Raw genomic sequence first — 26,552 nt, forward strand, 5'->3', positions numbered from 1 at the left:
CATAGTAGGTACTTGTAAGTATAAAACTGCTTTTGGCACTAATTAAAGTTCAGACCCTCTTTACTGCATGCAGGCTGGGCTCAAACTAGGATACTGATTGCATTTAAACAGCAAGGCTTTTATCTTGAGGTAGTTGAATGATAAGAGAACACTTGACTGACAATAATGGATGCAGTGGTCCAGTCTTCCAGACCAAAGGAACTGGGATCCTAGCTTGAGCCCTGGGGACAAAAAGCTAAAATGTTTGAATATCAGTTTGGTATTGGGACAGTGTTCATGTGGGTTTGAGTTCAGGACAAAAACCAAAGGGTCCTGAGAGTTCCTTCAGGCCTTTTGACAGGCAGAGTTCTGAGCTGATAAGATGCTCCTTTCCAAACTCAACAGCTGTCTACCTAGGAGAACTAATGAACTTCATTTAGTCCTTCTATGGCAAACATTTTTCAAGAGGTAAGCAAAAGTAGGTCTCCTAAAATTTCACTGGCTTTAGATTGTGTTAGAGTAGATTTTTTTCTGAATAATTTAAGGTCACAAGTCAGGTGTTTATAACTTTTGAAAGGAAAGTCCACAGGAATGTGGATTTAGCATATGCTGTCTTTACTGCAAAGGTGACCCTTCCGGTCATTGTGTCAGAGTGCAGAGAAGTGAAGGTAGAATTTCTTAGGTAAGTGAACTGAAACAGATACAGTTTGAAGCAAACTTGCTTGGTATATGTAGGAAGTGTGAGGTAGTGTAGTAAAGGTAATTTCTACTAATAACTTGGAAACATATTTAAGGAATTCCTTACCTGCTGTGGCACTGCTTTCCGTAGCTAGTTTACACAATGAAAACATAGGATCGTTTGATGCACTTGGAGGAAATGCTGATTAAATTTAGCCATGCAGCTCTTTGTACAGAGCAGGTATGTATCATCCTATCACTGTTATTCTCTGCATTTTATGCAAGAGAATTGTTGTCCAAAGACTGTGTTAGGAAGTAGAGGCTCTGCAGATTGTCAGTGTGGCTAAAGAGTTGCATGGGAGGAACCTGGTGAGGAGTTCTTCCACTCTCATTTTTTACCACCAGGGTATGGGATCTTGTAGTCTCCTAACCCTGACTCTGCACTCTCTTAACATCCTTAGGAATAATGATGCCTACATTAGACCATTTTTGGCCTAGATTTACGTATAGTTAGAAATTTTGTTTGTGAAATCAACATTAAAAATGAAATTGGAGAAATCAATAGTGTCTTTTACAAATGCTAAGAGGAAAGGCTGAGAGAGTTGCAGTTGTTCAGCCTGGAGAAGGCTCTGGGGACACCTTACAGCAGCCATCCAGTACACAAAAGGGGCCTGCAAGAAATCTGGAGAGCAACTTTTTACAATGACATGTAGTGATAGGAGTAATGGCTTTAAACTGAAAGAGGGTAAGCTTAGATTGAAGAGTGGGAAGAAATTCTATTCTGTGAGGGTGGTGAAACACTGGAACAGGTTGCCTGGAGAAGTGATGGATTCCTGGAGACATTCAAGGCCAGGCTGGACAAGTCTCTGAGCAACCTGATGTAGTTGATGCTGTTTCATGCTCATTACAGGGGGTTGGACTATATGACTTTTAAAGGTTTCATCCAGCCTAGGCTGTTCTAGGATTCTATGACAGCAGTCCACAAAAGCAGCCATATTCACTGAATACCATAATTCTCACCAGATCACTGCTTTTTGATTTCCTCCCTGTTACCCTTTCCCTTACTGACTGAATGCAGGCAAAGAAGAAAGACACTTGCAAATAGCTGATGTGCAAAATGCTGGCCTGATAAGACTGCAGTTCACTGAGGACTCTGGAGCTGCTGCCTTCATGTTATCTCTTGGCTTTATGTCAGGGTCTATGCTATGGTGCTGCACCTGCCAGCCATTTCCACATGGTTTTTCACTACAGTCTTAAGACTGGAGTAGTAAAGGACATTGATATTAGTTAATATCAGTTCATGATATTCTGACTAGCGTTTCGTCTCATTCTTGCAAGGGCTAGATGATTTCTGATTAAAATGGCATTAACTTGTTTAATCCTTGTGAGTGTTAGTGTGGGTGAGATCTTTTATATACATACCACTGAAAAATTGTATATAAATAACTTAACTTTGTATATAAAAGAACTTAATCCCAGACATACTCATGAACAATGAAAAAATGTAATAATGATGGTGATGAAAATAAAGGAAGTCTAGAACCATGGAATCATCAAGGTTGGAAGAGACTGCTAAGATCGAGTCCAACCATTAAACTGTCACTCTGTTGTAAACCTTAAACCCAAAACCATATTTTTCAGCACCAGATCCAGATGCCTCTTAAACACTTCTAGGTATGGACTTAAATTAGGAGTTAATTCACCTGGCCATGTCTCTGTGAAATACTAAAAATAGTTTCTATCTTGTGCAAGTCTTGGAGGAGCTAATTTGGTTGGAGCTACCAGCAGAGAAACCATTTCTGGTTCAGATAAGTGAGGTAAAATTTAATTACTTCATTATGCATGAAAAGAAAATATAAGTTCATTAAGCTTGACATTTCAGTCAAGGTGTTGTGGGTTTGTTCATCTTTTGCAGATACAGGGCTATGGTTTATTACAGCCTAGCATGCATTCCTGAGAGCTTCTCACAGCTCCAGCATTGCATTGAGTTTGTAGGTTCCTCTGTCCAGTTTAGATGTCACTGCTGCTACCACAGGCAATTCTGGTAGCTTTCTGTAGCTTTTCATTGGAAATGGTGCTCATGGCAAGACCAGCAAGTTTGTGTTTTCACAGATGGGCAAAGGATTTTTTCCCTTTACCCCTTTTTAATGGCTTTCATACCAAATTTTGACAGGACTTTTAAAAATGTTTATTGCATTCAGATTAAAAAAACCCTCAATATTGTAGGTGAAATGTGATGTTTCCAGTTTCCAAACTGGAAACTCAGCTTTTGAGCCAGTAGTGACTTGCTGCAGTGGATATGTGTAATAGAGTTGAAGTTTTGTGGAGCAGGTGGCCACATGCTGAACAATTGCTGTGGGAAGATGCACTGCCTGAGCTTTGCAAAGGTAAGACTGATTTTGAGGCTAGATGATTGAAGTCGCTTTCCCACGTGCTCCGAAGGGACAAAGAGCAGATCAGTAATTAAACTGATGCTAAAGCAGAACTCTCCCATGGTGTGGCAGGCTGGCCTGGGTTTTGCTGTGCAAGATGGATTTGGGTTTCAATCCATTTTCTTCCCTCCTTATTGCCCTGAGTGCACAAGTTTGTTTTCAGGGTCTTTTGCTAGTTTGGAGCAGGAGAGCTATGGTTCTCTTTCATTGCTTTCAGGGATTTCCATCCCATTTTTCTTTAATTTGCTCCTCCTTGTTAATCACATAAGAGAAGCTTAGAATGTTAATTGAACAGATAATTCTTGGTACATGTATATGAGCAAGAAGAATTCAGATTTGCATGAAAATGGCTATCCTCAGGTTAGACCTTTACATTTGGAAATAAGCTCTTTTCAGGTCTATTTTCCCTCCATTGTTATGTGTTTTATTTAATGTGAATGGTGGATGTTTGGGGAGGGACAGACGTTTGTTTGACTATTCAGATGCACTGGCAGGGTTTAAGTTGGCACAGCATGGAACAGAGCAAGATGAGTGGAGACATCTCATTTCTATTTAAAAACACACCCACATATACTTGTGCAATTGAAATAAAAGTAAATCCTTTCTCAGAACTTATTGCTTCTACCTGCCTACTTTTGTGTGTGTGTGTGTGTGTGTGTGTGTGTGTGTTTAAGCTCACAGCACAGTGGGACCATCCCATTTTGTTTCAGGATATTTTAAGGCAAGAAACAAAACCAACCCTGGAATAGGTCCCCAGTAACAGAGCTCCTGTATGGCAACACCAGAAAAAGATCCCACTAGGTGTTCTGGTTCCTGTCTTTCACAAATACTTGGGGCTTTTTGTGTTTTGTTTCATTTGTTGAGGTTTTTTGTTTAATTTTGCAGAGTTTTTCTTTGTTTGCCTTTCATGTATTTTTAACATTCTTAATATTTTAACAGTAGCAGTTATACATATCTAGTTCATATACAGTGGACGAGTGGATTATGTAGAAGAATGGGTTTATTTTGGGTTAGACTGATCTGACGTGGGCAGGATTAGTTTTAAAAGTTTAATGAATTGCCTCCTACTCCAAAATGGGAACTCTAGCTTTGAAAAGAGCCCACTGAAATCGATCTCCTCTGCCAGGCCAGGGAGCATCAGGGATCACTGGAGTCCCAGAGGTGCTGAGGCCACCAGTCACCTTTGGAGGCTGCTTGTGTTTCCTGCACAGAAGTAAGGGCAGAGGCTGAAGTGAAGGCACTGATTAACTGTGTTATCACTTCCCAGCCAGAGATCTATCTGAACAAAACAACTGTAACTCTGACAGTTAAAACAAAGGCTTCTTATATCTGGGAGTAAAAGCAGAGCAGGTTCATATACAAAACAATTCTTCAATATTTCTCCCCTTGAAAACAGGGAAAGGAGTGTTAGATCAGAAAGTTTGCTGCAGATACCTGATGCTTTTCTCCAAGCTAGTGATGGCAAAAGTTTTGCTGCTAACTGGAGCTTTCATTGTTTTAGCACATGTTAATATGTGTATTTTACATTTAGAGTAAGTCTTGGTCATCCTAAGGATTCTTTAATCTCAGCTGATAAGTTGTCCTGTTTGCAGTGTCCATCCCCATTCATCTTACATATGTGAACTGGTGGCTAAGTACTTTTTTGTTACTTTAGTTTTGGGGGATTTTTCCTTATTATATTTGTCCTTCTGTGAGCAAATAAATTCTTCTGATGGTCACTCCTGTGCTGCTGATGTATTCTTGTCTCCCTGAGTCTCCTGCAGTCCCAAAACAGTCTTGGAGCAAAGGAACTCGCTGAGGAATCAGTTTGAGAATAATTTGTTTGATGGCTACATTAGCTTAAGATCATTTTAAGGGGCTGGAATGGACCTTAGAGATCATCCAGTCCCAACCCCCTGCCCTGGACAGGGACACCTTCCACCAGAACAGGTTGCTCAAGGCTTTAGCCAACCTGACTTTGAACACTGCCAGGGCTGGGGCAGCCACAGCCTCCCTGGGCAGCCTGATAGAAATTCAGAAAATACTGTTCTCAAGGCCATAACCCATGATTTCTTTCAGCACACCGTAGTACTATGGTTTGAAGCAAATGAGACAATAGTCCCACACTCAAATAATATCAGGAAGAGTGTAGGAAGAGGTTGGTGGTGTTTCCTTTTGTTCTAAGTTGGATTTTGTTAATCAGGAACATGGTAGTGAATAGAAAAAAATATGTAAGGTTAGTAATGCCATTGTGAAGACATGGCCCAGCCGGAATAGTGACTCTGAAGCTGGTTCACGATCAGTTCTTTGTGATATTTTATCTGATAACCTGAGCAGTAAAGAGCATGTATTTAAAGCTGGAAAACTTGGGAATTCCACAAGGAAGGGCATCTTTCACAGCTGTGAGCGCATAATCCTGCTCCCAGTTGCACAGTGCCATCTGAGAGTGCAATACTGTTCTGGGATTCCAGTGAGCATGGGATGTGGTGAAGTATTAGAGCTAGTTTGTTTTGTGATGTTGTCCTAGTATGTAAATGCAGGGAGGTATTACAGCTTTGCTTTGTTCTGCCAGTGTGTTCCTACAGTCACCTAAAATCTGTGCAAAAATGTCTCCTTCAAGCCTTTGTAAATTTTTTGGCTTTTAGTTTGAAGGTTTTGAGGGAGGAGGAGTTTTTCATGTGTACATGTGCATGGTTTTAATATAGTCCCTGAAGAAAGGCATCTGATATATGTTCTCTGCCTCTCTGTAGCTCACTTTAGATACTTGTCATTTCTTGTTGCTCTGTCACTTTCCAGACTAGTGCTGATGTGTCAATCTTTTCTTGTGCAGAAAGCCTTATCCTACCTGCTTGCTCTTGGTTACTTTTATAGTCCACATTTGAATCTTTATTCAAGATTTGAGTAAAGATTTTTTGAGACCTGTAGCCAAATCAAAGTTTGAACATAAGGGGATTTTGACTGGCACAGGTTGCCCAGGGAGGCTGTGGCTGCCCCAGCCCTGGCAGTGTTCAAAGCCAGGTTGGCTAAAGCCTTGAGCAGCCTGGTCTGATGGGAGGGGTCCCTGCCCCGGGCAGGGAGTTGGGACTAGATGATCTCTAAGCTCCATTCCAACCCCTAAAATTATATGATTCTATGACTGATAGAGCACTGTAACATATTCTGGGTTTATTCATTGTTTCTTGTTCAGTGATGCCTCTACCTTTATTCATTTTCCTCATTGGTGTTTTATACTGAACTGCTGTCAGTGGCAGACCCAATGGACACACAGCTGTGTGAGAAGGTACTGCTGGGAGTTCAGGTGCAAATCTGTAACTGTTCCTTTACTGCCTAGCAGCAGTTGCACTGAAGGTTTATATAAACTCTCCAGTCACTATATATATATATAAACTCCAGTTCTGCATCTTTTCTCTTCTTGAAGTATGTGTGTCTCCTTACAACCAAGGAGCTTGGCACTGAACCTGTACCATGATCAAAAGCTTCAGTATCTCCAAAGGCTCATACAACCAGCTGCAGTACTGACTGCCTGCACTTTCTTTAAGAAGAAAGGAGTGATTATTTTCTTCTTTTGTTTTACCATATTTGCTTAACAGTGACAGGAATTACACAGGAAACTGGAAGTGAAGGTTCAGTTCACTTCTCTGCCTGAAAGGTTTGAACCAAAATCTGCTGCCTGGCTGTGTGCTGGGACAGGTGCACTGTGGTGGGCTGACTTTGTAGCACTGCTGTTGTGGGAGCAGCACTGCTGCAGAAGGGAATGAAGGGGAAGTGGTTTGGTGTGCAGATCCCAGGGAGATGCTGGCACTTTGCTGCAGCCCTGAGCTGTGAGCCCTGAGGCTCATGTAGGAAACACTGTGGCTCATTGTCTCTCACTCACCATCTCTAGGTAGCTCCCCTAAAGGAATTCACCCAGCACCTCTCTCTTCTGTGCTGGCACTCTAGGACCCCTCTGAGGTGGCTGGCAGTCCCACTGCTCCGTTCAGGGTGTCTGTGTATCTCCTGCTGTGTTCTTAATGCCCTGGTGCTTTCTGCTGCAAGTCCTGACACCTTGTAGGTCTGGGAAAGGTACAGAATTGCCTTGGAGTCTTTCATTAGCACTTACATTGCATTCAGAGGTGGGTTTGTTTTGGTTTTTTTTGCAGGCTTCAGGGTCGTATGTTTCTTTTCCTACAGTGTTCCTCATCTTGCACTTGTCAATGGATTTAGTCTCTTAGCCACAGTAAAGGTTACACGAGAAACAAACTTTTTCCAAGGGTAGCTTTGTGGTCAGAGCATGGTCAGACCTGACAGACATAATGTGTATCCCATTTCTTTTTTTGCATGTGAATTTTTAAAGAACTTGCTAGTTTTCTGTTAGAGAATTGTCTTTCTAATTCAGGTGCCTGTCTGTATATGATATGCATAACTCTGAGCAATGGCAAGTATTGTGTAAAAAGCTGGGTGGGATTTATTAGCTGAGCTAGCATTGACACAAGATTCAGCACTGAATGCCAACATTTCACTCTTTGGTACTGCTTTGAAGTTGCTAAATGGATACTTAGGCATCTAGGGGCATGGAGTGGATACAACAGCGTTAAAGTTAGTAGGGACAGGGCTTGGAGTCACTTTCTTTGTGTAAAGCTGCTTACAACTGTGTTTTTCAAATACATGTAAAAGCAATACTTGATTGGACAGTTTTACCTTAACTATTAAATGTATCTTGTTGTTCATCTCCGTAAGTGAGATGTATTTAGGGTAGGAATAAAACAAAAGTACTGGAAGGCCTTTGTGAACACATGAGACTTGGGATGTCATCTTGTGGTTGTTCAAAGAAATGCAAGAACAGATTGTAAGTGTGGATGAGTTTACTGCTCCTTTACTTCACACTGAGCTCGTATAGGTGCAGATTTCTCTTGTGAGCTATATGATGATTCTTTCTTTGTAAAGTACATGACAGTAGCTGTTAACCTCCTTACAGCCCATGTCAGTAGTCAGGGTTTGGGGTGACTACAGCAAGCAACAGATAGGAAGTCACATGCTGCCTAGAGACTTGAGTGCATCAGAGAGTGCAGCTCCTGGTGTTTGAACCTAAGTGATGGCAGAGGCAGGAGGACTCTGACACACTGCTGTTAGTTACCTATTTTTTTGTTAAAATCACTTTCAGTTTAGCTTTAGCCTTTCCCTGGCTGTTCCAGCTGGCTAGCGTCTCGTGTTTGAAGGGCATGCGGGAGCAGAGAAGAATAACATCATCAAACGTTTTCTTTTCCCTGTACAGAGAAGTCATTTAGACACAGATAACATTTTCTATGAAGCACAGAGCCTGTACACTGGGGACCTAGTGATGTGGGTGCAGCCAGCCCCATCAGCTCACAGGCCAAAGTATGGGTCAGTTTATCCGTTTAGGCAAAGCAAACCCATAGGAGGAGGAATTCCTGGGGTTATTTCCTGGAATAAGGAATAGTGATATTAGGCACATCTACATTCTGCCTTCTTCTCTGTGTCCTCAAAGGCCATTTGCCTCAGTTGCTGGTAACTGGAGCAGTTCAGAGCTGGCCTGGTCAAAGTGAACACCCCAGTCACGAGTACACAGCATAAAGTTGTTCCCAACACAGGACTAAATCTTTGGTAACTGTTCCAACTAGGCAAAAACCTGTTGCCTGTTGGAGCTGTGCACAGCAGCTGCACCAGGGCTTAGAGGTTTGACTAGCATTGTATGTAAATATGAACGATCACATTTTCTTTTCTGGTGAACATGTGTTGTCTTTTGTTTGTGGCTGGAGCAGGCTGGCAGACAGAATGGCTTTGCAGACTTTTCAGCTATGTTTTTAATAGCACTGCCTAATTGTAGTGAAACTATCAAGCCTTTGCATGCTTGGACAAAAAGGCATCTGGAAGAGGGTGAACTCAACTGAGAAGGGCAGTACCTGACACTCTTCAAATGCTCCGTGAACAGGCTTGCTTGGATCTCTGCTCCATTTCATAATTGTTTTCTGGGGAATGCCCTTTGAAGTTAAATGCTTTCTAATTACAACCCTTACAAGCAACACACTTTCTTGTCTTACATGAAAACAAGGTTGCTGTGATTTTTACCATTTGTCAGATTTATGGCATTGATTGAGACAGATTTTAATAGTGGATGATCAAACATTAGCTCATGCAAATTGCTGGTTATTTCTGGAGTGCTATTTTGTCATTAGTGGAGGGACAATCCATCTGGATGGTGATTAGTTCCAGCTCTGAGCTTTCGTTCATAGGTCAAGATGCTTGAGAGTTTCCGAACAACGAAAAAATAAGGGTGGTGTTATATTTTAGACAGGATGGTTGTTGCTTCTCCTCTCTAGCCCATGGGACTTCACATTCTGGACATTATTTCATGTAATACCTTTCCCCTAGCTTCTGCAAGAGAATAAAGTCAGTGTAATTTACTTATTTTGCCTGACAAGTGCATGCTTATTTTACAGTACTGTTTTATAAGAAAGTGTTAAGTGTGTCACTAAATACAACAGAGGTTTTTCAAGACTAATTAATTCTTGCAGTTATTTTTGTCATCTTTTTAAAGACAGCTGAAGTCTTTATCCAGTCAAGAGTGACAATCATACAAAATGCTGATTTCAGGTTCTGCTGTAAATCTCCTACATTTCCAGGACCAGAGGATGGTTGGAGATGCTTCTGCTTCAGCTCTTCATAAAAGTGAGGTGAAATCCCAGACTATAAAGTGATTTTTAGTGTGGATTATATTTTATTCTGCTTCTTTTCATAAAAGTGAGGTGAAATCCCAGACTATAAAGTGATTTTTAGTGTGGATTATATTTTATTCTGCCTTTGGGAGAGGAGACAGAGGCAAAATGAGATACTTCCCATGTGCAGATCAGATTTCAAACAAGGGCTGAATTTGGGTCATGTAGCTTATGTTTTGATTCAAGATCACCTCTAAATACAAGGAGTATAGTGAAAATAATAAACAGATTTAATTTATTTAATAATTTCCTAATTACGAATACATTAATTAGAACTTTGTGCAGAAGTATTTCCTTGTTCTTCACTATGAAGATAACAGTAAAATATCTTCGACTCCAGCTTTGTGGCATATAGACATTATACAGTCCCTAGAACATTGTAGTCTTGTAATAGATGAAGAAAACTGGGAAATTGCATTTTACTTGTGGATAAGTTTATTTAAACATTTGTAAATTATGCTAAATAGAGTATTATTTATTTCTATGCACATGCAGTTGTTGTCCAGATATATATAGTGTTGTCAGATCTACAGTGCAGTAATTAAGTATTTGAAGCAGCATGATCCTGAAAACTCTTCTAGAAACAATGTCTGAGCCTTCTTTGATTGCACTGTGAAGTTTCTTTGATACACATAAGTAGTGGTTGTTTCTCTCCAAGTTAAAATGCAAAGTTTCAAAGTGTGCCCAATGAAAGGAATTCTCAAAAGGTAGAATACATTAAAATCCAGAGACATCAACAGCAGGAAGCCTCCTGGGTGATTTTTATGAAAAATCCAGTTGAAAAGCAAAGAAGTCAGAACTTTGCCATGCGCAGATACTACTGAGGTAAAAAAAAATGTACACGAAACATAAGGGGGTTTATCCTTTGTGTTTTAAAAACACCTGTCATGACCTCTTGAACCTTGCTTAACCTTATTGAAAGTCTTAATTATCTATTTTACAGTTCTAAATACAAGCAGGTACAAAGGATGGAGAGCCTTGCTAATTTTGGTCCACAGCCTGAGGCAAAAACTCAGCGCTATTTGAAAAGATGAGGTAAAAAACTCTTCTTTAAATTGGTTTCACAATCTTCATTGACAAGTAGTTCTGTTGGGGGAGGAGAGAAAAAACAAGAGAGGTAAAATGATGTACACAAAATACTTCAGTGTAGTTTTGAAAAAGACATTTAAGATATTAAAATGGATCAGAATGTATTTAGGGTGTGGTAATTTCAGTTAAAGTACAGTAAGAATGAATCTTTTTTTTCAGAGTAATGTAGAGTGAAATTCAGACTTTAAACCAGGTATTAACTATTTTAATTGTTATTAACAGGTTATTAACACTTTCCATCTTTAATTAATAGGTTAGTCTTAACCTTAACTTTTATTGTTTCTCAATAAAAACTAGTGGAAATTTTTATAGCTATAAGGATATAATCCCTATCTCCTGCTAAAACAGAGCTGATAGACTCTCATCTGAGTAAGTAGTGTATCAGTTGGTGACTCCTGTCTAAGGCAGCTTTACACCTCAGCTGAAGAACAATAAGATGTAAGAATTCTTACCGGCAGGGAGTAGAGGAGAACTGCTGCAAACAGGAGCAGGATCAGCAAGATGATAAGGCCTATAAAGAGCCACTTAAACCTGCGCCACACAATAAATTTCATTGTCTTGCAGGGATTTGTAAACCAAAGGAAGGAAGTGTCTGGTCGGCTGCATTTGGAAAGAAACAAATATTATTTATCCTATAAAAACAGGGAATACTTAAGCATGAGGTTATAACACATCAAAACATGCTGGTTTGGAGGTTGAAGAAAACAGTTAGGTAATGCAAGACAGCAGCTTCAGTAAACATGTGCCATTAATACTGAAACCATTCTGCATTTTATCCTAATGCTTGAAGAGGGAAACAGGACTGATTTTTATAAAATGAAGTTTTGCAAAGGATAACTCATACCTAATAGATTATATTGCATGCAGATTTGGTCAAGAACATCACGCATACTGGATATTTCCAAAGCTAGTGGGAGAAAAATATCTTACTTTGGTAGATCGAGTTTGGGGTTCATATTGGGTTCATCTCTTCCTTTACCAGCTGGCCTTTCCTCAGCTTCTTTTTCATTGACAACTTCCAAAGTCATTTCAACTTTACCCTTCAGAAAAAAAATGGTGGCATGAGACAAGCATCTTACTGGAACAGTGTAATAGGACTTGCTTGGTACTTATACAGCATAGCTTGGGATCAGCTCATTGTGTGCATCTCTGTGTTTCCCATTTCCTTCTCAAAAGATACTGATTTCTGCACTGTGAAAGTGTCACAACAGTATCAGGGAATGACACATAGAAAAAGACAAACCACCATATATAAAATGTTCTACTAATTCATCTATAGTTCTGTTTTAAGCCATACATTTTTTTCAATTTAGCAAAACAAAATCTCTTCTTGAAGAGCAACCCAAGGTCTACATATTTTCCAAATGGCCAAGCATCTCATTTTTCATACTGCTGTGGCTGATAGATGTTTCTGAATGTTTTTCCTCATTTACTAAATTACAGTAATCAAGTTTAAAGGTAAAAACGTTAGAAAGAAGAAGCAGACACACTTGAAAGGCTTAACATCCTACAAATGATAAATATGCATTTATATTCTTCATAGAACATGTTAAAATGCTTTTTGTCTTCTGACTGAATTCATAATCACAAAGCTAGTCTGTGTTCTCAGTATGGGAATTTTATTTGCTGCGTACAAAAATCCTTCAGATTTAAAGTTTTTTCTTTAGTCCTTAATGCCTTTAGGATGTCTTATGTTTCTCCACAGCAATAATGTGATAAATTACAGAATCACGGAGTAATTTAGGTTGCAAAAGACCTTCAAGATCATCCAGTCCAAACTTCGACCAATTAGCACCTTGTCAACTAGACCATAGCACTAAGTGCCATGTCCAGTCATTTCTTCAACCCCTCCAGGGATGGTGACTCCACCACCTCCCTGAGCACTCTATTCTTTCCGTGAAGAAATTCTTCCTATGTCCAACCTGAACCTCCCTTGGTGCAGCTTGAGACTATGAATTCATTCACATAATAACTTTATTGGCTGCTCTGTCAAGATATTACTCAACCTGGCACCAGAGACTTTTAAGTTAAACAGGGTTAAAACCAAACTAAATAAATAAAGTATTAAACTCACACTTTAAAGCAAGAAGTTGTTCATGGGCCAAATTCCTGAACTTGTGCATGGAGTATTCTATCTACCCGTCCTCTAACCAAGTTAACAGCTAAGAGAGACTTCACAGTCTTTCTTTGCAAAGGCAAGGTGAGCATGTTTTAAGTACTTTGTAAAGAAGTAACAATCATACCGCTAGGATACGGGAGCCATCCTTTTCCACATAGCATGGCCACCATCCCTTCATGGACTTCTGTTCAAAGAGAGAGGCAGTCCTGGGAGCCTTCTGAGAACCATCTGCCTTGTATTCTGGAATCATGTCTATATTACACTTCTCTGGGACTTTTGCTGGAATGATTGTTTTATGCAAATCAAGCTCCACAAAGCCTAGGAAGCAGAAAAGAAAATAAACACTGAATAACAAGCCATACCTCATAGGGGTTCAATATCAACCTTTCCTGTCTCCAAACATATTATACAGGAAAAATAACCAACAGACACACTATATTCTTGTTTGTCTAAGGATGTTGTGAGGCAGGGAAGTGGGACTCATCAGGCTGTGTTTAAGCCCACCTTGCTGGTGTTGATAAATAGGATTTAGCACCTCCCCATTCCTTAATGCAAGATCCCTTAATTTTTAACAGAGAATTTTTTTCCCCCCACACACCTAAACAGAAGATACCCAAATGCAGTGATGTAATATGCAATTCCTGATAGTTAAATGAATGATTCAGCTAACTTTAATGATGGTTATAAATCAACTATTTGTTTTCAGATTTCAAGGCCTATATGGTTCATATGTAAGCTAAAGACTTTGGAGCTGTCTTAACACAGGGCAGAGAATCTTCTGCAGAGCAGTAGCTCTAGAGAAGGCAGGGATTAATAACACTGTAGAGTGCTTACACCTAGATTACAGCTTTATGTCAATACTCTTACTTAAACTGAAGTACTCTTGTTTAAGAAATTTTACTTAAAAAAAGAAGCAAAGTAAATTTTCATGCACTTCATTGTTTCATGCACTTTGTGAGAGAATTTACCTGAATGAAAGGTAAGTAGGCCTCTACTGAGTGAATATTCACTCATTCATTCATGTTAGTCTGTACTGTGGGAAAGCAGGAAATGTATTTGCATGCTCATGTTTTCACTCTTCAAACACAACCCTTATGAGACATTTTAAAATTGTGATTTTTATCTCTTTCTTTGAGACACCATTAATTATTTTATTAGAAGTCTTACCCAGGTAGTCATCCAAGGAGAACTTGTCATTATCCCATATTTGAATGATCAGTTTGGGTGGGACTCTGAATTCTGTCTTGTCAAGACTCCAAAAATGTTCCTAAAATTTTAAAACACGAAACTCAAGCACCTTTAAAAATGACTTATGAAAACTCAAAGCTGTGGTCTGTTAGTACTTGTGAATTCTGAGGTTGGTGGAAGTATTAATGATCTAATCTTCCCCTTGCTAAAAGGAGACTGTTGTTGTTGTCAGTGTGTGGTTCCCTGCTCAAAGGCAGAACTGAATCTATTCATAGCAGCAGTTTGAGGAAAATGTGTGGAACTGAACCAAACTGGCTCTTTCAATATGCAGGTACAAAATCTGTATTCTAAGTATTGAAATCTTCAGAAATACTTACCTTCTTGGAAACTACACAGAGTTGCTCAGCTGGGAGATAGTCAAAAGGAAAAACAAATCTCCAGTTAAAGTTCCCTTCACCATCCAACGATCGGTAATGAACATCAGTTTTCTGCTTATTTTCTTCATTACCAGGCATCCACCTGAAAATGCAGAGATGTGCCTGGTGTTTGCAGTGGGACTACACTGGTGACTGTTTGTACAGTAACTGTGCCATTAAGGGATTGCAAATAAGGTGTCAGTGTTGCTCACAAAGGGCTGGAGAGCTAGTCATGACCCTTCTCAGTTTGGTTCCAATTTGGCACTGTAAATAGGATCATCTGAACTGAATTTCTGGTCTGCTAAGACCGGTGTTGTATGTAAGTGGTGAGTTACTGAGTCTTTTTTAGGAGAAATTAGATCAATATCCTAGTAGTATATTTCTGTGATTTCTATTGATTTTTTTTACATTAAGACTAGGGAAAGTAAAAATTAAGAATCCAGTTCATGCAGCACCAAAGCTAACTCACTATCTTTTGGTTGCTGCCCATCTCAAGAGATGAACTTCACAGCACATTAACTGCTCATGCTTTATCTCACTCTGTACTTCTCTGAGATTAGCATTTAACTTGGCTGAACCAAAGCATCTTTGGCCGAGGCACTGCCAGGACTTTCTGAATATTATTAATTTGTAAGTGTTACATGCCAAGGTGCTCCTACCCCTTCACATAAATGTCACTCATTTCTTCCCCTGTGATGCTCTTTTCATCCAGAAGGACATCTTTGGTGTTCCAGACAATCACCCGCAAGATATACCTAAGAGAGATGTTTGGGAAAGAGAATTGAGTTGCCTTTGTCAGGGCAGCCAGATGGTATGTGGTACATAGTGATACTCACTTCTTGGCTTTTCGGGGAGTGATGTTGAACGGAGGGCCTGGTGGTCCTAAGCTTTTGGGGAAAACATCAACCCACATCTGGAGCTTTCCCTGTAGCAGTGGAGAAGATGGATGAGGGATTGTTTGTTGCAAACAGGTTTGTCATGGCAGTTCCATGGAACTGCTTATTGCTATGGTCAGTACTAGTTTTAGTGACCTCCCTCATGTACCAATGTCAGAACTTCTACAGAGTTCAGACAGGAACAAGCCCAGTCCCTCAAGTTATGTAAGCTTCTTCAAGGGAACAATGTCAAGAATTCAGAAGATGGTAGGGACATTAATTCTTAGGGAATCGCATAAGTTAGGTGCCTAAATAGCTCTCACTCTTTTCTCTCAGAGGTGGTATTGAGTACAGTGTCATACATAGTTCACAGCTGACAGCCTATCCTGTGCAGATATCAGTCCCCTTAACTACACTCTAAAGTAAGGCATCCACTGCAGATTTTACACTCTATTGCAAATAAAAACCTCTTTATTTTTCAAGTAATTTTTCTGTTTTCTGCAAAAAAACCTTTGAGTTTGAACTAGCACCTCTGACCCTTGTAGAGCAGTAAGTTTGGTCTCATTTGCTGAATGCAGCTAGGAGGCTCTTGAGCCAGGTTGTCTCCTTTGTTGTTGGTGAGGTATAAACACATAACCCAGTTTATTTCAGTAACTAAGCGATAAATCTTTCCTAATTCCCATTCTGTCAGTGTTTAAGATGCTATTTGGAGGTCTCAATGGCAAAACATGACTATGTTTTGTTATGTTTCTAGACTAACCTGCTGTAGATTTTCAGCCAAGTCATAATGATTTGTAGCCCTCTTCCCCCTGAGTGATACCACTCTATTGACAACATGAGACAAATGCCAGAATGCTCCATTTCTGCATTCAAGGAACCATAAGTAAGCCAGTTCACAGCACCTGGGAGATGTTGGGCTGGAAGGTGCTATATAAGGTCCTTGTCTCCACATGTTCAGGTACCAAGCCCTGGGTTCTGAGGATATGAAGGGCTAGCCTCTCTTCACCTGGACCAAGATGCTGATGCAAGATTTTGTTAGCTTCTGAAATAAAAGAAATGGAAAAAGAACAGGGGCTCATGAACCAAAAATTTTGAGAAACACTGAACTTTTGGAGAAAAAATTTAAACCCAGATATTTAAAACTGAGAAAACTCTGCTCAACTTTAAAAAAAAAAATCAAAGATTTTTTTTCCCAGTATTCCACAAATAACTGAAAAGTTTTATATTTGTATCAATGTGAATTTAAGACAGAAGTAGGAAATAAATGAATGAACTCACCAGCTTCCTCCAAAGTATAGTCCTGTCCCCCGTAGTTGATCTTTCTCCCATTCTCAGAGAGCACAGGAGGAGGATAACCTTTAAACCTGGCTACATTTTGCAATAGCTGGGTGGGTTTCAGTTGATCACGCCAGGTATTTACACCTGAACTTTTAGAAAAGCAAAAGGAAACACATCCTAACATTATTCACTATTCAGGACACTTTCACATCATGTAAAATGTATCAAACTATTTCAGAAAGGGCAGCACTGTAACTGGCTAGATTGAGGCCACTTGAGTTTAGTACAGTGAGATAATTTTGTATCAGCTCAGTTACCTTCCAAGACAGAGTGCTTTTTACTTCACATATCAAAGTAATTTACACTAACAGATACTTTCATATTTATTTCCACAACTAGGTCAGAAAATTCTTTTAGGTGCGATTTCTCTGGACAGAAATAACATGTATTATCGTATTAAGAGAGTATTAAAATGTTTGACATCATGGTTTTCAGTCAAGGCTGTTCTGAAGACTTTACAGTTTAATTTGGAATTCAGATTATACAATGGGCACAACAAATACCCATGAGAAGCCACAGCATTGTTTTTTAACAGTAGAATTGAGATTCAACAGCCCAGATTGTTTTGGAGACTGAGTACTAGATCTTAGAGACAAACATTTTCAATAGACAAAATGACTTACACCCAGTACTGCTGTGGGATGCCACAGTGAGATCCGTAACGAGAAAGGAATCTGTTCTCAAGATCAATGATGGTTTCACCCACTTTTTCATCACGAGTCAATGTGTCATAGTCATAGACTGAAATTTTCAGATCCTTTTCTTGAGGTAAGAAGCAGCTGAGTTCATACATTCTAAACATAAAAACACCCAGTTATATGCATAACACAAGGTGGGTTTAAGATATATATATCATTTGACTTTGTGCAATTTATCCATGTGATACAGAAAATCTATAGCTATAGAAAATCTATAGACTAGCCAAACATCTGTGTTGTCCAACGATTTTTTCAAAGGGAAACCCCTTATACAATTTTACTCACAATTAACTGTCAGCATATATTTACGCATAGAGCACGGGATATTTCAAATAATGGTTCATCTTAAAAAATCCTAAAATCATACAATTATCCAGGTTGAAATGGACCTTACAGATCAACTAGTCCCAACCCTCTGCCATGGGCAGGGACACAAAAGGTTGTTCAAGGCTTTAGCCAACCTGGCTTTGAACACTGCCAGGGTTGGGGCAGCCACAGCCTCCCTGGGCAACCTGTGCCAGTGTCTCACCACCCTCACAAGAAATAGCTAACCTAAATTTCCCCTCCTTCAGTTTGGATCCATTACCCCTGCAGTTCCTAACCATGAGTTCCTCTGCAGCTTCCCTGTAGCCCCTTCAGACACTGGAAGGTTGCTATAAGGTCTCCATGCAACCTTATCTTCTCCAGTCTGAATAGCCCCAACTTCCTCAGCCTGCCCTCATAGAGGAGATGCTCCAATCCTCTTATCAACTTCATGGCCTCCTCTGGACTTGCTCCAACAATTCCATGAATTGTCAGAATATGACAATGTATGAAAACATTCCAAAATACAGTAAATTGAAAATAGAAAACAAGTTTGTTACCTGCCAAAAATTGGGTTGAGAGTGTTAGGCACATAATTATCTCTGTCTTCAATGACTTTTTTACTCAGAGTTATTTTTATATAAGGATCACACTATATAAAATAAGAAAAAAAAAAGGTTAAGAAAGAGTTATTAAGGCTAATTTTATTTAAAATATACTACAGCAGTTAGTTCACAGAGATTCCCAAAGGAAAAAGTCTCACCAGCCCATTGTTATCCTGGGGCTGGAGCTGCAAAGCTCGGACGATGTAAATGCGCACGATGCACTCCTGAGGACCACTGTCTGGCAGCTCCCGGAACTGGCGAGGAGGAGCTGGAATAGTGGGATCATCAGGTAACGCATAGATTTTAAAGGACCCCTAAAAATCAAAGACTCAGTCAAGATAAATGTAGAAAAGTCACTCTGCTAGGTTTGGTTTTATTCTTATTCATCCGACACAGAAACATTCTATTTTATATAGGAATAGTAAAATTATAGCCTGATCCACAGTCACAAGTCTTTGGTTTTACTTTAGTGGGTTAGACTTACTACAAAGTCAAGGTTATAGCCTTTGCCAATTTAAATCAATTCAGCTGTTTCAATCTCAACACAATTGACAGTGTGTTCCAGCATTTGTTTCCCTTTCCAAAAGCGTCATGTAAGGTTTGGTATTTTTGTATGTTTGTTTGTTTGGGTTTTTTTCCTACATTAGCATTATTTTCATCTATAAAAGTCACAGAGACACAGAAATAGTACAAAATACCTTTTCAAATTCGTTCTAAAAATGTACCTTGCTCACAACATCTGCAGGTAAAACTCTGGTCCTGTTCATGAGGTTATCAGGGAAGGTTCTGTCCCACAGGTACCAGGGAAGTTTATATTAGCAGGCATGATATAAATTATTCTGCAATACTTTTCGTGGGAGCAATGTGTAGTTGAACCTTCCTTGAAAGAGAAGGACCTGTACCTAAGTAGTTACAAGCATCTGTTGCCCCTACTAATGCATACAACCATATTTAAGCTGAAACATTTGCATGTAGACCTACTTAAATAATAACCACTTACATACAAAAGACTGCAGGTAGTATTTGGTTGTTGTCTATCACTTGAACTTTACCTTGAATTCCCCAACCACTGATGGGTCATCACTGTCCTCAGATTTACCTCTGTAGAGTTTAAATGTATCACAGAAGTCTGTTAAGTTATTAAATTCAGGTACTTTTTCCAATTCACAGTCGTACACCTTAAAAAAAAGAAGCAGTTAAATGAAAGATGTGCAGTTTAGAAATTATCACATGTATCAGCTCCACCATTGTGGCACTGCAATGTGTATTTTATCTTTGATGGAGTATTTTAAGGGTACCAAAGCATTTGGAAGAGTTTTTATTTTTACATCAAACTGGAAGCAAATGCAATGTCTGGAAAACATGTGATGGAGCTTCATTTAGGCCTTGTTACAGAGTAAGTGTCATGTCATAAGCCTATCTTTGCTTTCTTTGTTAGGTGGTTTAGATGAGAATGGAAGTGGTCTGACTTCAAATTTTAACCAACAAACAGCAGAAGTATTTTTTTCTCACATCCAACCCAGACGCTCTTAATAAGTGTAGTTAAGCAGAAGAGAAGCAAAAGTATGTTCTTAAAACCTTCATTTCACAACATGTATTATTAATGAACCTTTACAGAAAATCATGTACAGCTAAATTTTGAAGAGCATTTAAATAAAGAAAGGGCACATCTATGACCAGGTCTTGTGCCTATAAACACTGAGATATGGTAATTTGTTTTATCCTGAGCAATACCTTTAAAGTGTCATATCCTTTTTTAATATACTGTCCACATTTTTCATGTTCTCCTATTGAAGCATAAAATTTGCTCCACCAATCAACAATTTCTTCTTCCTTAAAGAAAAGCAAATAAAAAAAGTCTTTTATTGGGAGATAAATCCTCTTATATAACACTATACAGCAGAAATAACGAACAGTTAAGCATAGTAAAAGCTAATGCACTCTAAAACTTATTATCAGTTAGGTAATATTAAGGGTTCATCTGAAAGAGAATTGGAATGTAAGTATTAAGGCTAAAAAGATGGAATGTCTCTTACCTGAGTTTAGAATCATAGAATTATCAAGGTTGGAAGAGACCTCTAAGATCATCAAGTCCAACCATTAACTTGTCACCGCTGTTCAGGGATCCAGCTGTGTTGATAGTCAACATCCAGCCATCTCCAAGCATCACTTACTGGTATCTAGACACCTCTCTCAAAGGTGTGTGTGGGACGTGTGCATATTTCTCTCCTCCACCCTCTGGCATGGCAGCACAGCCCAACCACCTAAGTTCTAAGTTACCCAAGTCAGAGGTTGAGCATGCACACTCCACTGGTGCAGTCATTCATTCTTTCAGCTGGTAAGGAAGAACACCACCATATCTGGTACTCATTACAGGGATCATGTGAGTGTAAGAACTACAGTGACCACATTGAAAACTCTCCTGAGGGATAAATATGCTAGTTGATTTCAGCATTCCTAGTTATTTTAAAACTGCTGCCATATAATATTGCTGGGACAGACCAGTAACTGCTCTAACCATAAATCATTCCATGAGCACCAGGGAAGATTGCCTGTATCAGAATAGAGACTTCCAGTTGAAGATCTACCTTCATGTTACCAAAGGCAGCTGAAAAGAAAGAGCAGCAAGTCTTGCCCTCTAATAGTACTTCAGTAAGCCTCATGACACTCTAGATACAATCTATACATTCCACCAACACAGTATTTCTGTAGGGCTTTTTGTATTTCTATTTATATAAGTCTGATAATCACTGTGTTTAACCAAATGCTATTATCTGTATTGAGAGGGATTGCTTAATATAATTATTTGCCCCTGAAAACATACCTTGATTAGTGAATAGTATTCATTCACTGTGAATGAACAGAATGAATAGTGTTCATTCAGTGTGTAAATCTGAATTTTTTTCAGATTGTTTGGATTTAAAGAGACTCAAAAAGTATTATACAGATCACAAATGTGAGGGGTTGTTTTTTGTTTTTGTAGGGTTTATTGTTTAATATCTAAGGCTTCTTATTTCAGTCTTGCATACTTTTAAAAAATTTAGTATTTTACAAGTTCACTGTAGGTTTTATGTCAAACATTTTCAGAGATTGCTGTTCCCACCCACATGCTTCAAATGCTAATTTAGAGACATTATTGATAAACTGACTTTCAACTGGCAATGTCATTTACAAGAAAGAAATGTGTAGATTTTTAAAAGGAGTATACGTTACCTTTTCTGTAAGCTGCTCATGAGGATCGAGTCATAAATAAAAGAGCAAAACAAAAACAATGTTAAGGATATGATTTCTAGAATTTTATACAGTTAAACAGGCTATAAAAGTTTAGGGGTTTGTATATAGAATGTATGTGAAGTAAGTTAGTAACATCAATAATTTAGAAATGCTTTTGAAGAATATTCAGATGCCTTGTGTTTAAATTGATTTTTTTCCCTGCTGTCAGCATGTTCTAGATATTAAACTGAGGCACATATATATATGAATTTTAAAAAGCAGGTTTTCAGGACTGTAAGACATTATCACCCTGTGCTTTGCTCTTCACATAACAAAGCACAACTGAGAGGAACTTGTTTTTTATTGTATATTCTAGTGTTATAATCTGAATTCTATTTATTGATTTTCACAGTAGCATCATTCCCTGCTTTCATCTGTGGTTGCACAGAGCACTAGATCTCATTTAGTTCAGAAGAAAAATGTTTCTAAGAGCATTTACAAAACTGAACCTATTCCAGAAATCCTTTTCCAAACAAATTGCACATACATAAAATTCCAATTTTCCCCCCCTTTTTGACTATTTGCTTCTTTATAAAATAATTTGCTAATGCTCAACATCCTTTTCCCTTTTCTCTCTACTATAATTTAACAATTGTTTACAGGCTGTGGATTTTCAGGAGTCTGAAAAAAAACATGAAGAATTCTAAAGTACAGTAACAACCAGTATATGTCTGTCTATAGATTTATCCACGTAAGTGTACAAAGAATGTGCACAATCCAAAATGCTTCACCTGTTCAATCACAGATACCACAATTATGACCCAACAATCCATTAAGAGCAAGCATCAAGCATCCCATCTGGAAGCCACAATTAGCAAGTGCTATGTTTACGTATTATACCTTGTGTTTTCATCAAAAGTATTAGCCATAAATTTTTGTGCAAAGCAGAAAAAATGTGCAAAACATTTGATGAGTAGAAGCCAAATGCATCAATAGGTCAGGACATCACTCCGGTATATCATACTCATTCTCTCCTATTTCTGTTCTGTAAGTAAACATCTTTCTGGGATCTTCAGGTCTACTGTATTTTACTAGTCTTGTCTAACTTTACATCAGAAATACACCATAATTTATTCAGATTTGTATGAGACTGTCATTTTCTAAGGACAGTTGGCGTGATTTTTTTCTCCATATCATAACATATCTACTGATTTGCAAAACTTATAGGCAGAATTCATGAGGTAATTTTTAATACTTTGCCATATTTAAATTTCACTTTGTTTAAACACTGGTTTGCAATATTGACCATGTGAAGAGTGCCTTGCACAATTATGCAATAATAATTTAAAATCCCAATTTTAAGCCTTTTTACAAAATATACTGTGTAGAACTCTGAATCTTTCATCAAAGCATGATGTTGGAAGTGTTTAAATTAGGCTTTATGTTTTGGATTATTTTTTTTTCTTCCCCTTTTGATATACCTTCAAATGTCTCTTCAAGTAATGCACTTGGGAGTTTGGGTAAGAAGAGGTTAAGGAAAAAAATAAATCAAAACCTTAAGACCTTCTTTAAAAATTCCCAAAGCAAGTGATAGCCTTCAGTATTTGGATATTATTGCTACTAGAAGTTGTAAGCAGGATGTGTTCACAGAATGCCAAAAAGAAAAGAATAAAAAGCCACATGAAAAATTGGAGATTTTGGAGTGAAATATTTACATGACAAAAACAATGTAATGGTTACTGTCCTTTTCAAAATGTACCCACTGAAGATTGTTATATATTAAATTTTTAAGGCACTAACATGGAACTATTAGCTTTTTGAACATTTTGGAATGATGCATAAAAAATTTAAGAGATGAAGTGGATCCTTGGAAAAATTAGAGTTAGAATTTTATTTATCATAGAGTTATTTTATTTTCCAGAAATTAGACTTCTAAAAGAAGTTTAAATATCAATAGTGTGCTTAAATAATTCCTGTTGATTTTGGTGCTTTTAGCATGCAGATTCCAAATATGCTGATGCACAAAATGAGCTTTTAGTAGTTCACAGAAATTGTGTATGTCTAGTAAGACTTTCAGAACAAGGATACCTTAATATTTGTAACTAATCATACTAGACTGGTGAGCATCATCTCCTCCAAAATCTCTCTATGGCAGAACTGCCAAGAGAAGGACACCCCTGTCACCCCTCACATCCTTGCCCCAGCTGCCCCGTGCTGGTCACTGCATGCATGAGCTCGGTCCATACATACATGCACTGTTGTTGGAGAAGCCATTTTGCTGAGTGCTGTTGACATACTGCTTAAACACTGGAAATTGGAATGTCATCAATGAAATTTTGGCATTTTGTGTCCTCAGGGTGTTCTCTGCATAGCACACTTTGCACAGTTGTACTTATTTCAGTTTGAATTAGTTTGAATATTCATTCCTTTAGCAGGGATGTTATCACTGTATCTAGTGTTATATATGGCTTGGGTGATGGCAAACTAAAAGAAATTGTTTCACCTTATGCAGCATTTAAAATTTTCCCTTTATAGGTGAAATCATCTACACAGATACATTGATTTTGCCAGCAACCTTGAAGTGCTAAGTCTTTATTTTCTAAGTATTTATCTAAATAATTATCCAAATATTTTTTCTTAAAAATCTTAAAGGAAATAATAATTGTCTGTACCAGCTAGAAGGCATTTATATTAGAAAAGACAACCTATTTTAGATAAAAGTTTGAGACTGTTCTAAATTGAATATTAAGGAAAATTTACATGTGTGATGACAGTAAATATATGACCATGGCCTGTGAGATACTAAAATTATAGTCTGACTATCATGATGTTAAGATACAGAAGAAATGAAGGAAGAAAAATGCAATCACTAATACACTCAAGTAGCAGTGAAAGTTCAAAAGTTAAATTCAGTAGTATTTGCTTTAAGAGATCTGTAGCAAAATGAAATATTCTGCATTTGCAAAAGTCGAAGTTGTGGATTAAGAGCCTGAAAAGTTACTATATATTAGAAGGCGTAATTTCTGTACTTCCTTTAAAATAACAGGCCATCAGAAATTTCTGAAAACACCTTCTAGGGAAGAGAAACATTTTACAGTCCTGAAGGAACTGAAATTTTTTTTCTTTAAAAGGCAGTGTTTGGAATTTGTCTTCACTCATGTTTCAACTCAAGAGTAAAATTCTGCAAGCTGAATTATTTTTCACCTGGAAAGTAAAACTGTATTGTGGTGGTCCTGAAAGAATCAGAGCAATAAAGAGATTCACAAGGCACAACAGAAAAGGAAAGTAGGGAAGTGTTAGTGCAGAAAACATTGTTTCAGTGGTATTGGGTCGGGATGACTAGAAGGCAAGAGAGGCAAAGCCATGACTGTGACAAAATGAAAGGCTGAAGGTCTGTACCCATCAAATCATACACATTCTCCTAACTCCTTCATCTAGAACTGCTCAGGCTGTGCAAGATCAGGCTGCCCACCATCAGTGGGCAACATGTGCTTTCAGTAGCTATTGAACAAGTGAATTAATTCTTTAGCTACTGGATGAACTTTACCAAGCACAAAATACTATAGCATGATGTTTACACAAAATGCTATAGTTTGATGTTTACTCTATGAAAACAAAGGTTAAAATGATCAAGATGTTTCCTTTGCTTTCCTGTCACAAAGCAGCTTTGTTCCATCTGGCCTTCCAGAAGGTTGCATATGTTTCTGACAATTTTGCTGTCTCAGAAATCATAGATCAGAAGAAAAAAATCAAGCATCAGACTTCAAAGATTACCTGAGCCGTGAGCAGTGGCTGTGTGTCTTCCATATCAATTACTGTATCCAGGCGAGGTGCAGCAGAGAGCAGGCTAACTGTAAGCCAAAGGTTTGATTAAGGCAATATGGTGTAAGAAAAATATCTTACTAAACAGTTTCATCCGATTTGAAATCCAAACAGTTACAGAAGATGTAAAATATTAATTGGCTATATGTTTGATCCTCTAAAAGAAGCAGGTAGTTCCCATTTTTTGCTGAAAATACACAATATATTTTTGTGCAGGTTACACTAATTTTCCCAAATATATAGAATTAAAAAAAAAAGCATAAAACTTGGAAAAAATATAGAGGTAAATGTCAGTATTGTATTCAGAGCATTCTTGAGGGAATACTGGTGCCGTTGCAGGGGCGATCTGCAAGCAGTTAAATCCCAGGCTGATACTAAAGAGGAACTTGGGGGAACTAGCACACCAAGTCTGACAGTGGACTTGCCCTTGCATTATGTCCTCTTACGCCCCACAGAATATTGCACTAATTAACACTCCGTGTTAGATGCTTTTTTCTTTCAGATAACATTATCTCCAACTAAGTATGCAACCTGAGATGGCTATTCATCAGCGAGCGAACACTGAAGGTAGGTGATTCTAGTGGCTTGTACTAAAGTAGAACGTGTCATTTTCCAGTTTTCTACCTTTCAGCTGTGGTGCAATGTCTTCTTTAGTAGTGTAAGGGTCACAGCGAAAGCTTTCCAGTAAATCAATAGTACATTGTCCCACGATGGGCTTCCTTCCAAATGGTCTGTGGTCTATTACTTTAATGACAAGAGATGGACTGTACAACTCCTCCTTCGGCAAAAGCTAAAAAGAAAAGGTTAGAGGTTTTTCTATAATGTAAACAGAAGAAAAGCAAAGAATAAAGATTTCCCCTCCAAATCAGAGCTGTTACTTCATTTATTTAATATTGAACTACTGTGTTCTATGGCTGAAAATTTCTAAGCTGAAGAGCCAATAAAAGTCAGTAAAAATAATTTTAACTTCTTCAAATATTGAATTTTTGAGTCATGCACAGCTCCCTTCCTAGCAGTAAAAAAGTAGCCACACATCTACAGGTAAAAATAGAAAATACACAAAAAATGTATAAAAAACCATAAAAAACCATAGATATTAATATAT

At 38.2% G+C, this 26,552-nt stretch overlaps 1 protein-coding gene across 1 annotated transcript; it reads right to left on the reverse strand.

Annotated features, from left to right (window-relative positions):
- Positions 1–10,688: 10,688 nt before the first annotated feature.
- On the reverse strand, positions 10,689–26,237 carry MYOF (myoferlin; the record flags this gene model as incomplete). The annotated part of the gene is made up of 18 exons (XM_009070979.1): positions 10,689–10,867; positions 11,323–11,470; positions 11,801–11,910; positions 13,114–13,307; positions 14,157–14,256; positions 14,555–14,696; positions 15,253–15,348; positions 15,430–15,518; positions 16,371–16,510; positions 16,747–16,895; positions 17,430–17,600; positions 18,368–18,459; positions 18,571–18,726; positions 19,465–19,590; positions 20,147–20,245; positions 21,626–21,637; positions 25,400–25,476; positions 26,072–26,237. Coding segments are annotated over 18 exons (2,103 nt in total), but the record flags the coding sequence as incomplete, so codon positions are not given.
- Between the last annotated feature and the right edge of the window lie 315 nt (positions 26,238–26,552).

The sequence above is a fragment of the Acanthisitta chloris genome, unplaced genomic scaffold, assembly GCF_000695815.1.
Source record: "Acanthisitta chloris isolate BGI_N310 unplaced genomic scaffold, ASM69581v1 scaffold15153, whole genome shotgun sequence".
In the NCBI taxonomy this organism is placed as follows: domain Eukaryota; kingdom Metazoa; phylum Chordata; class Aves; order Passeriformes; family Acanthisittidae; genus Acanthisitta; species Acanthisitta chloris.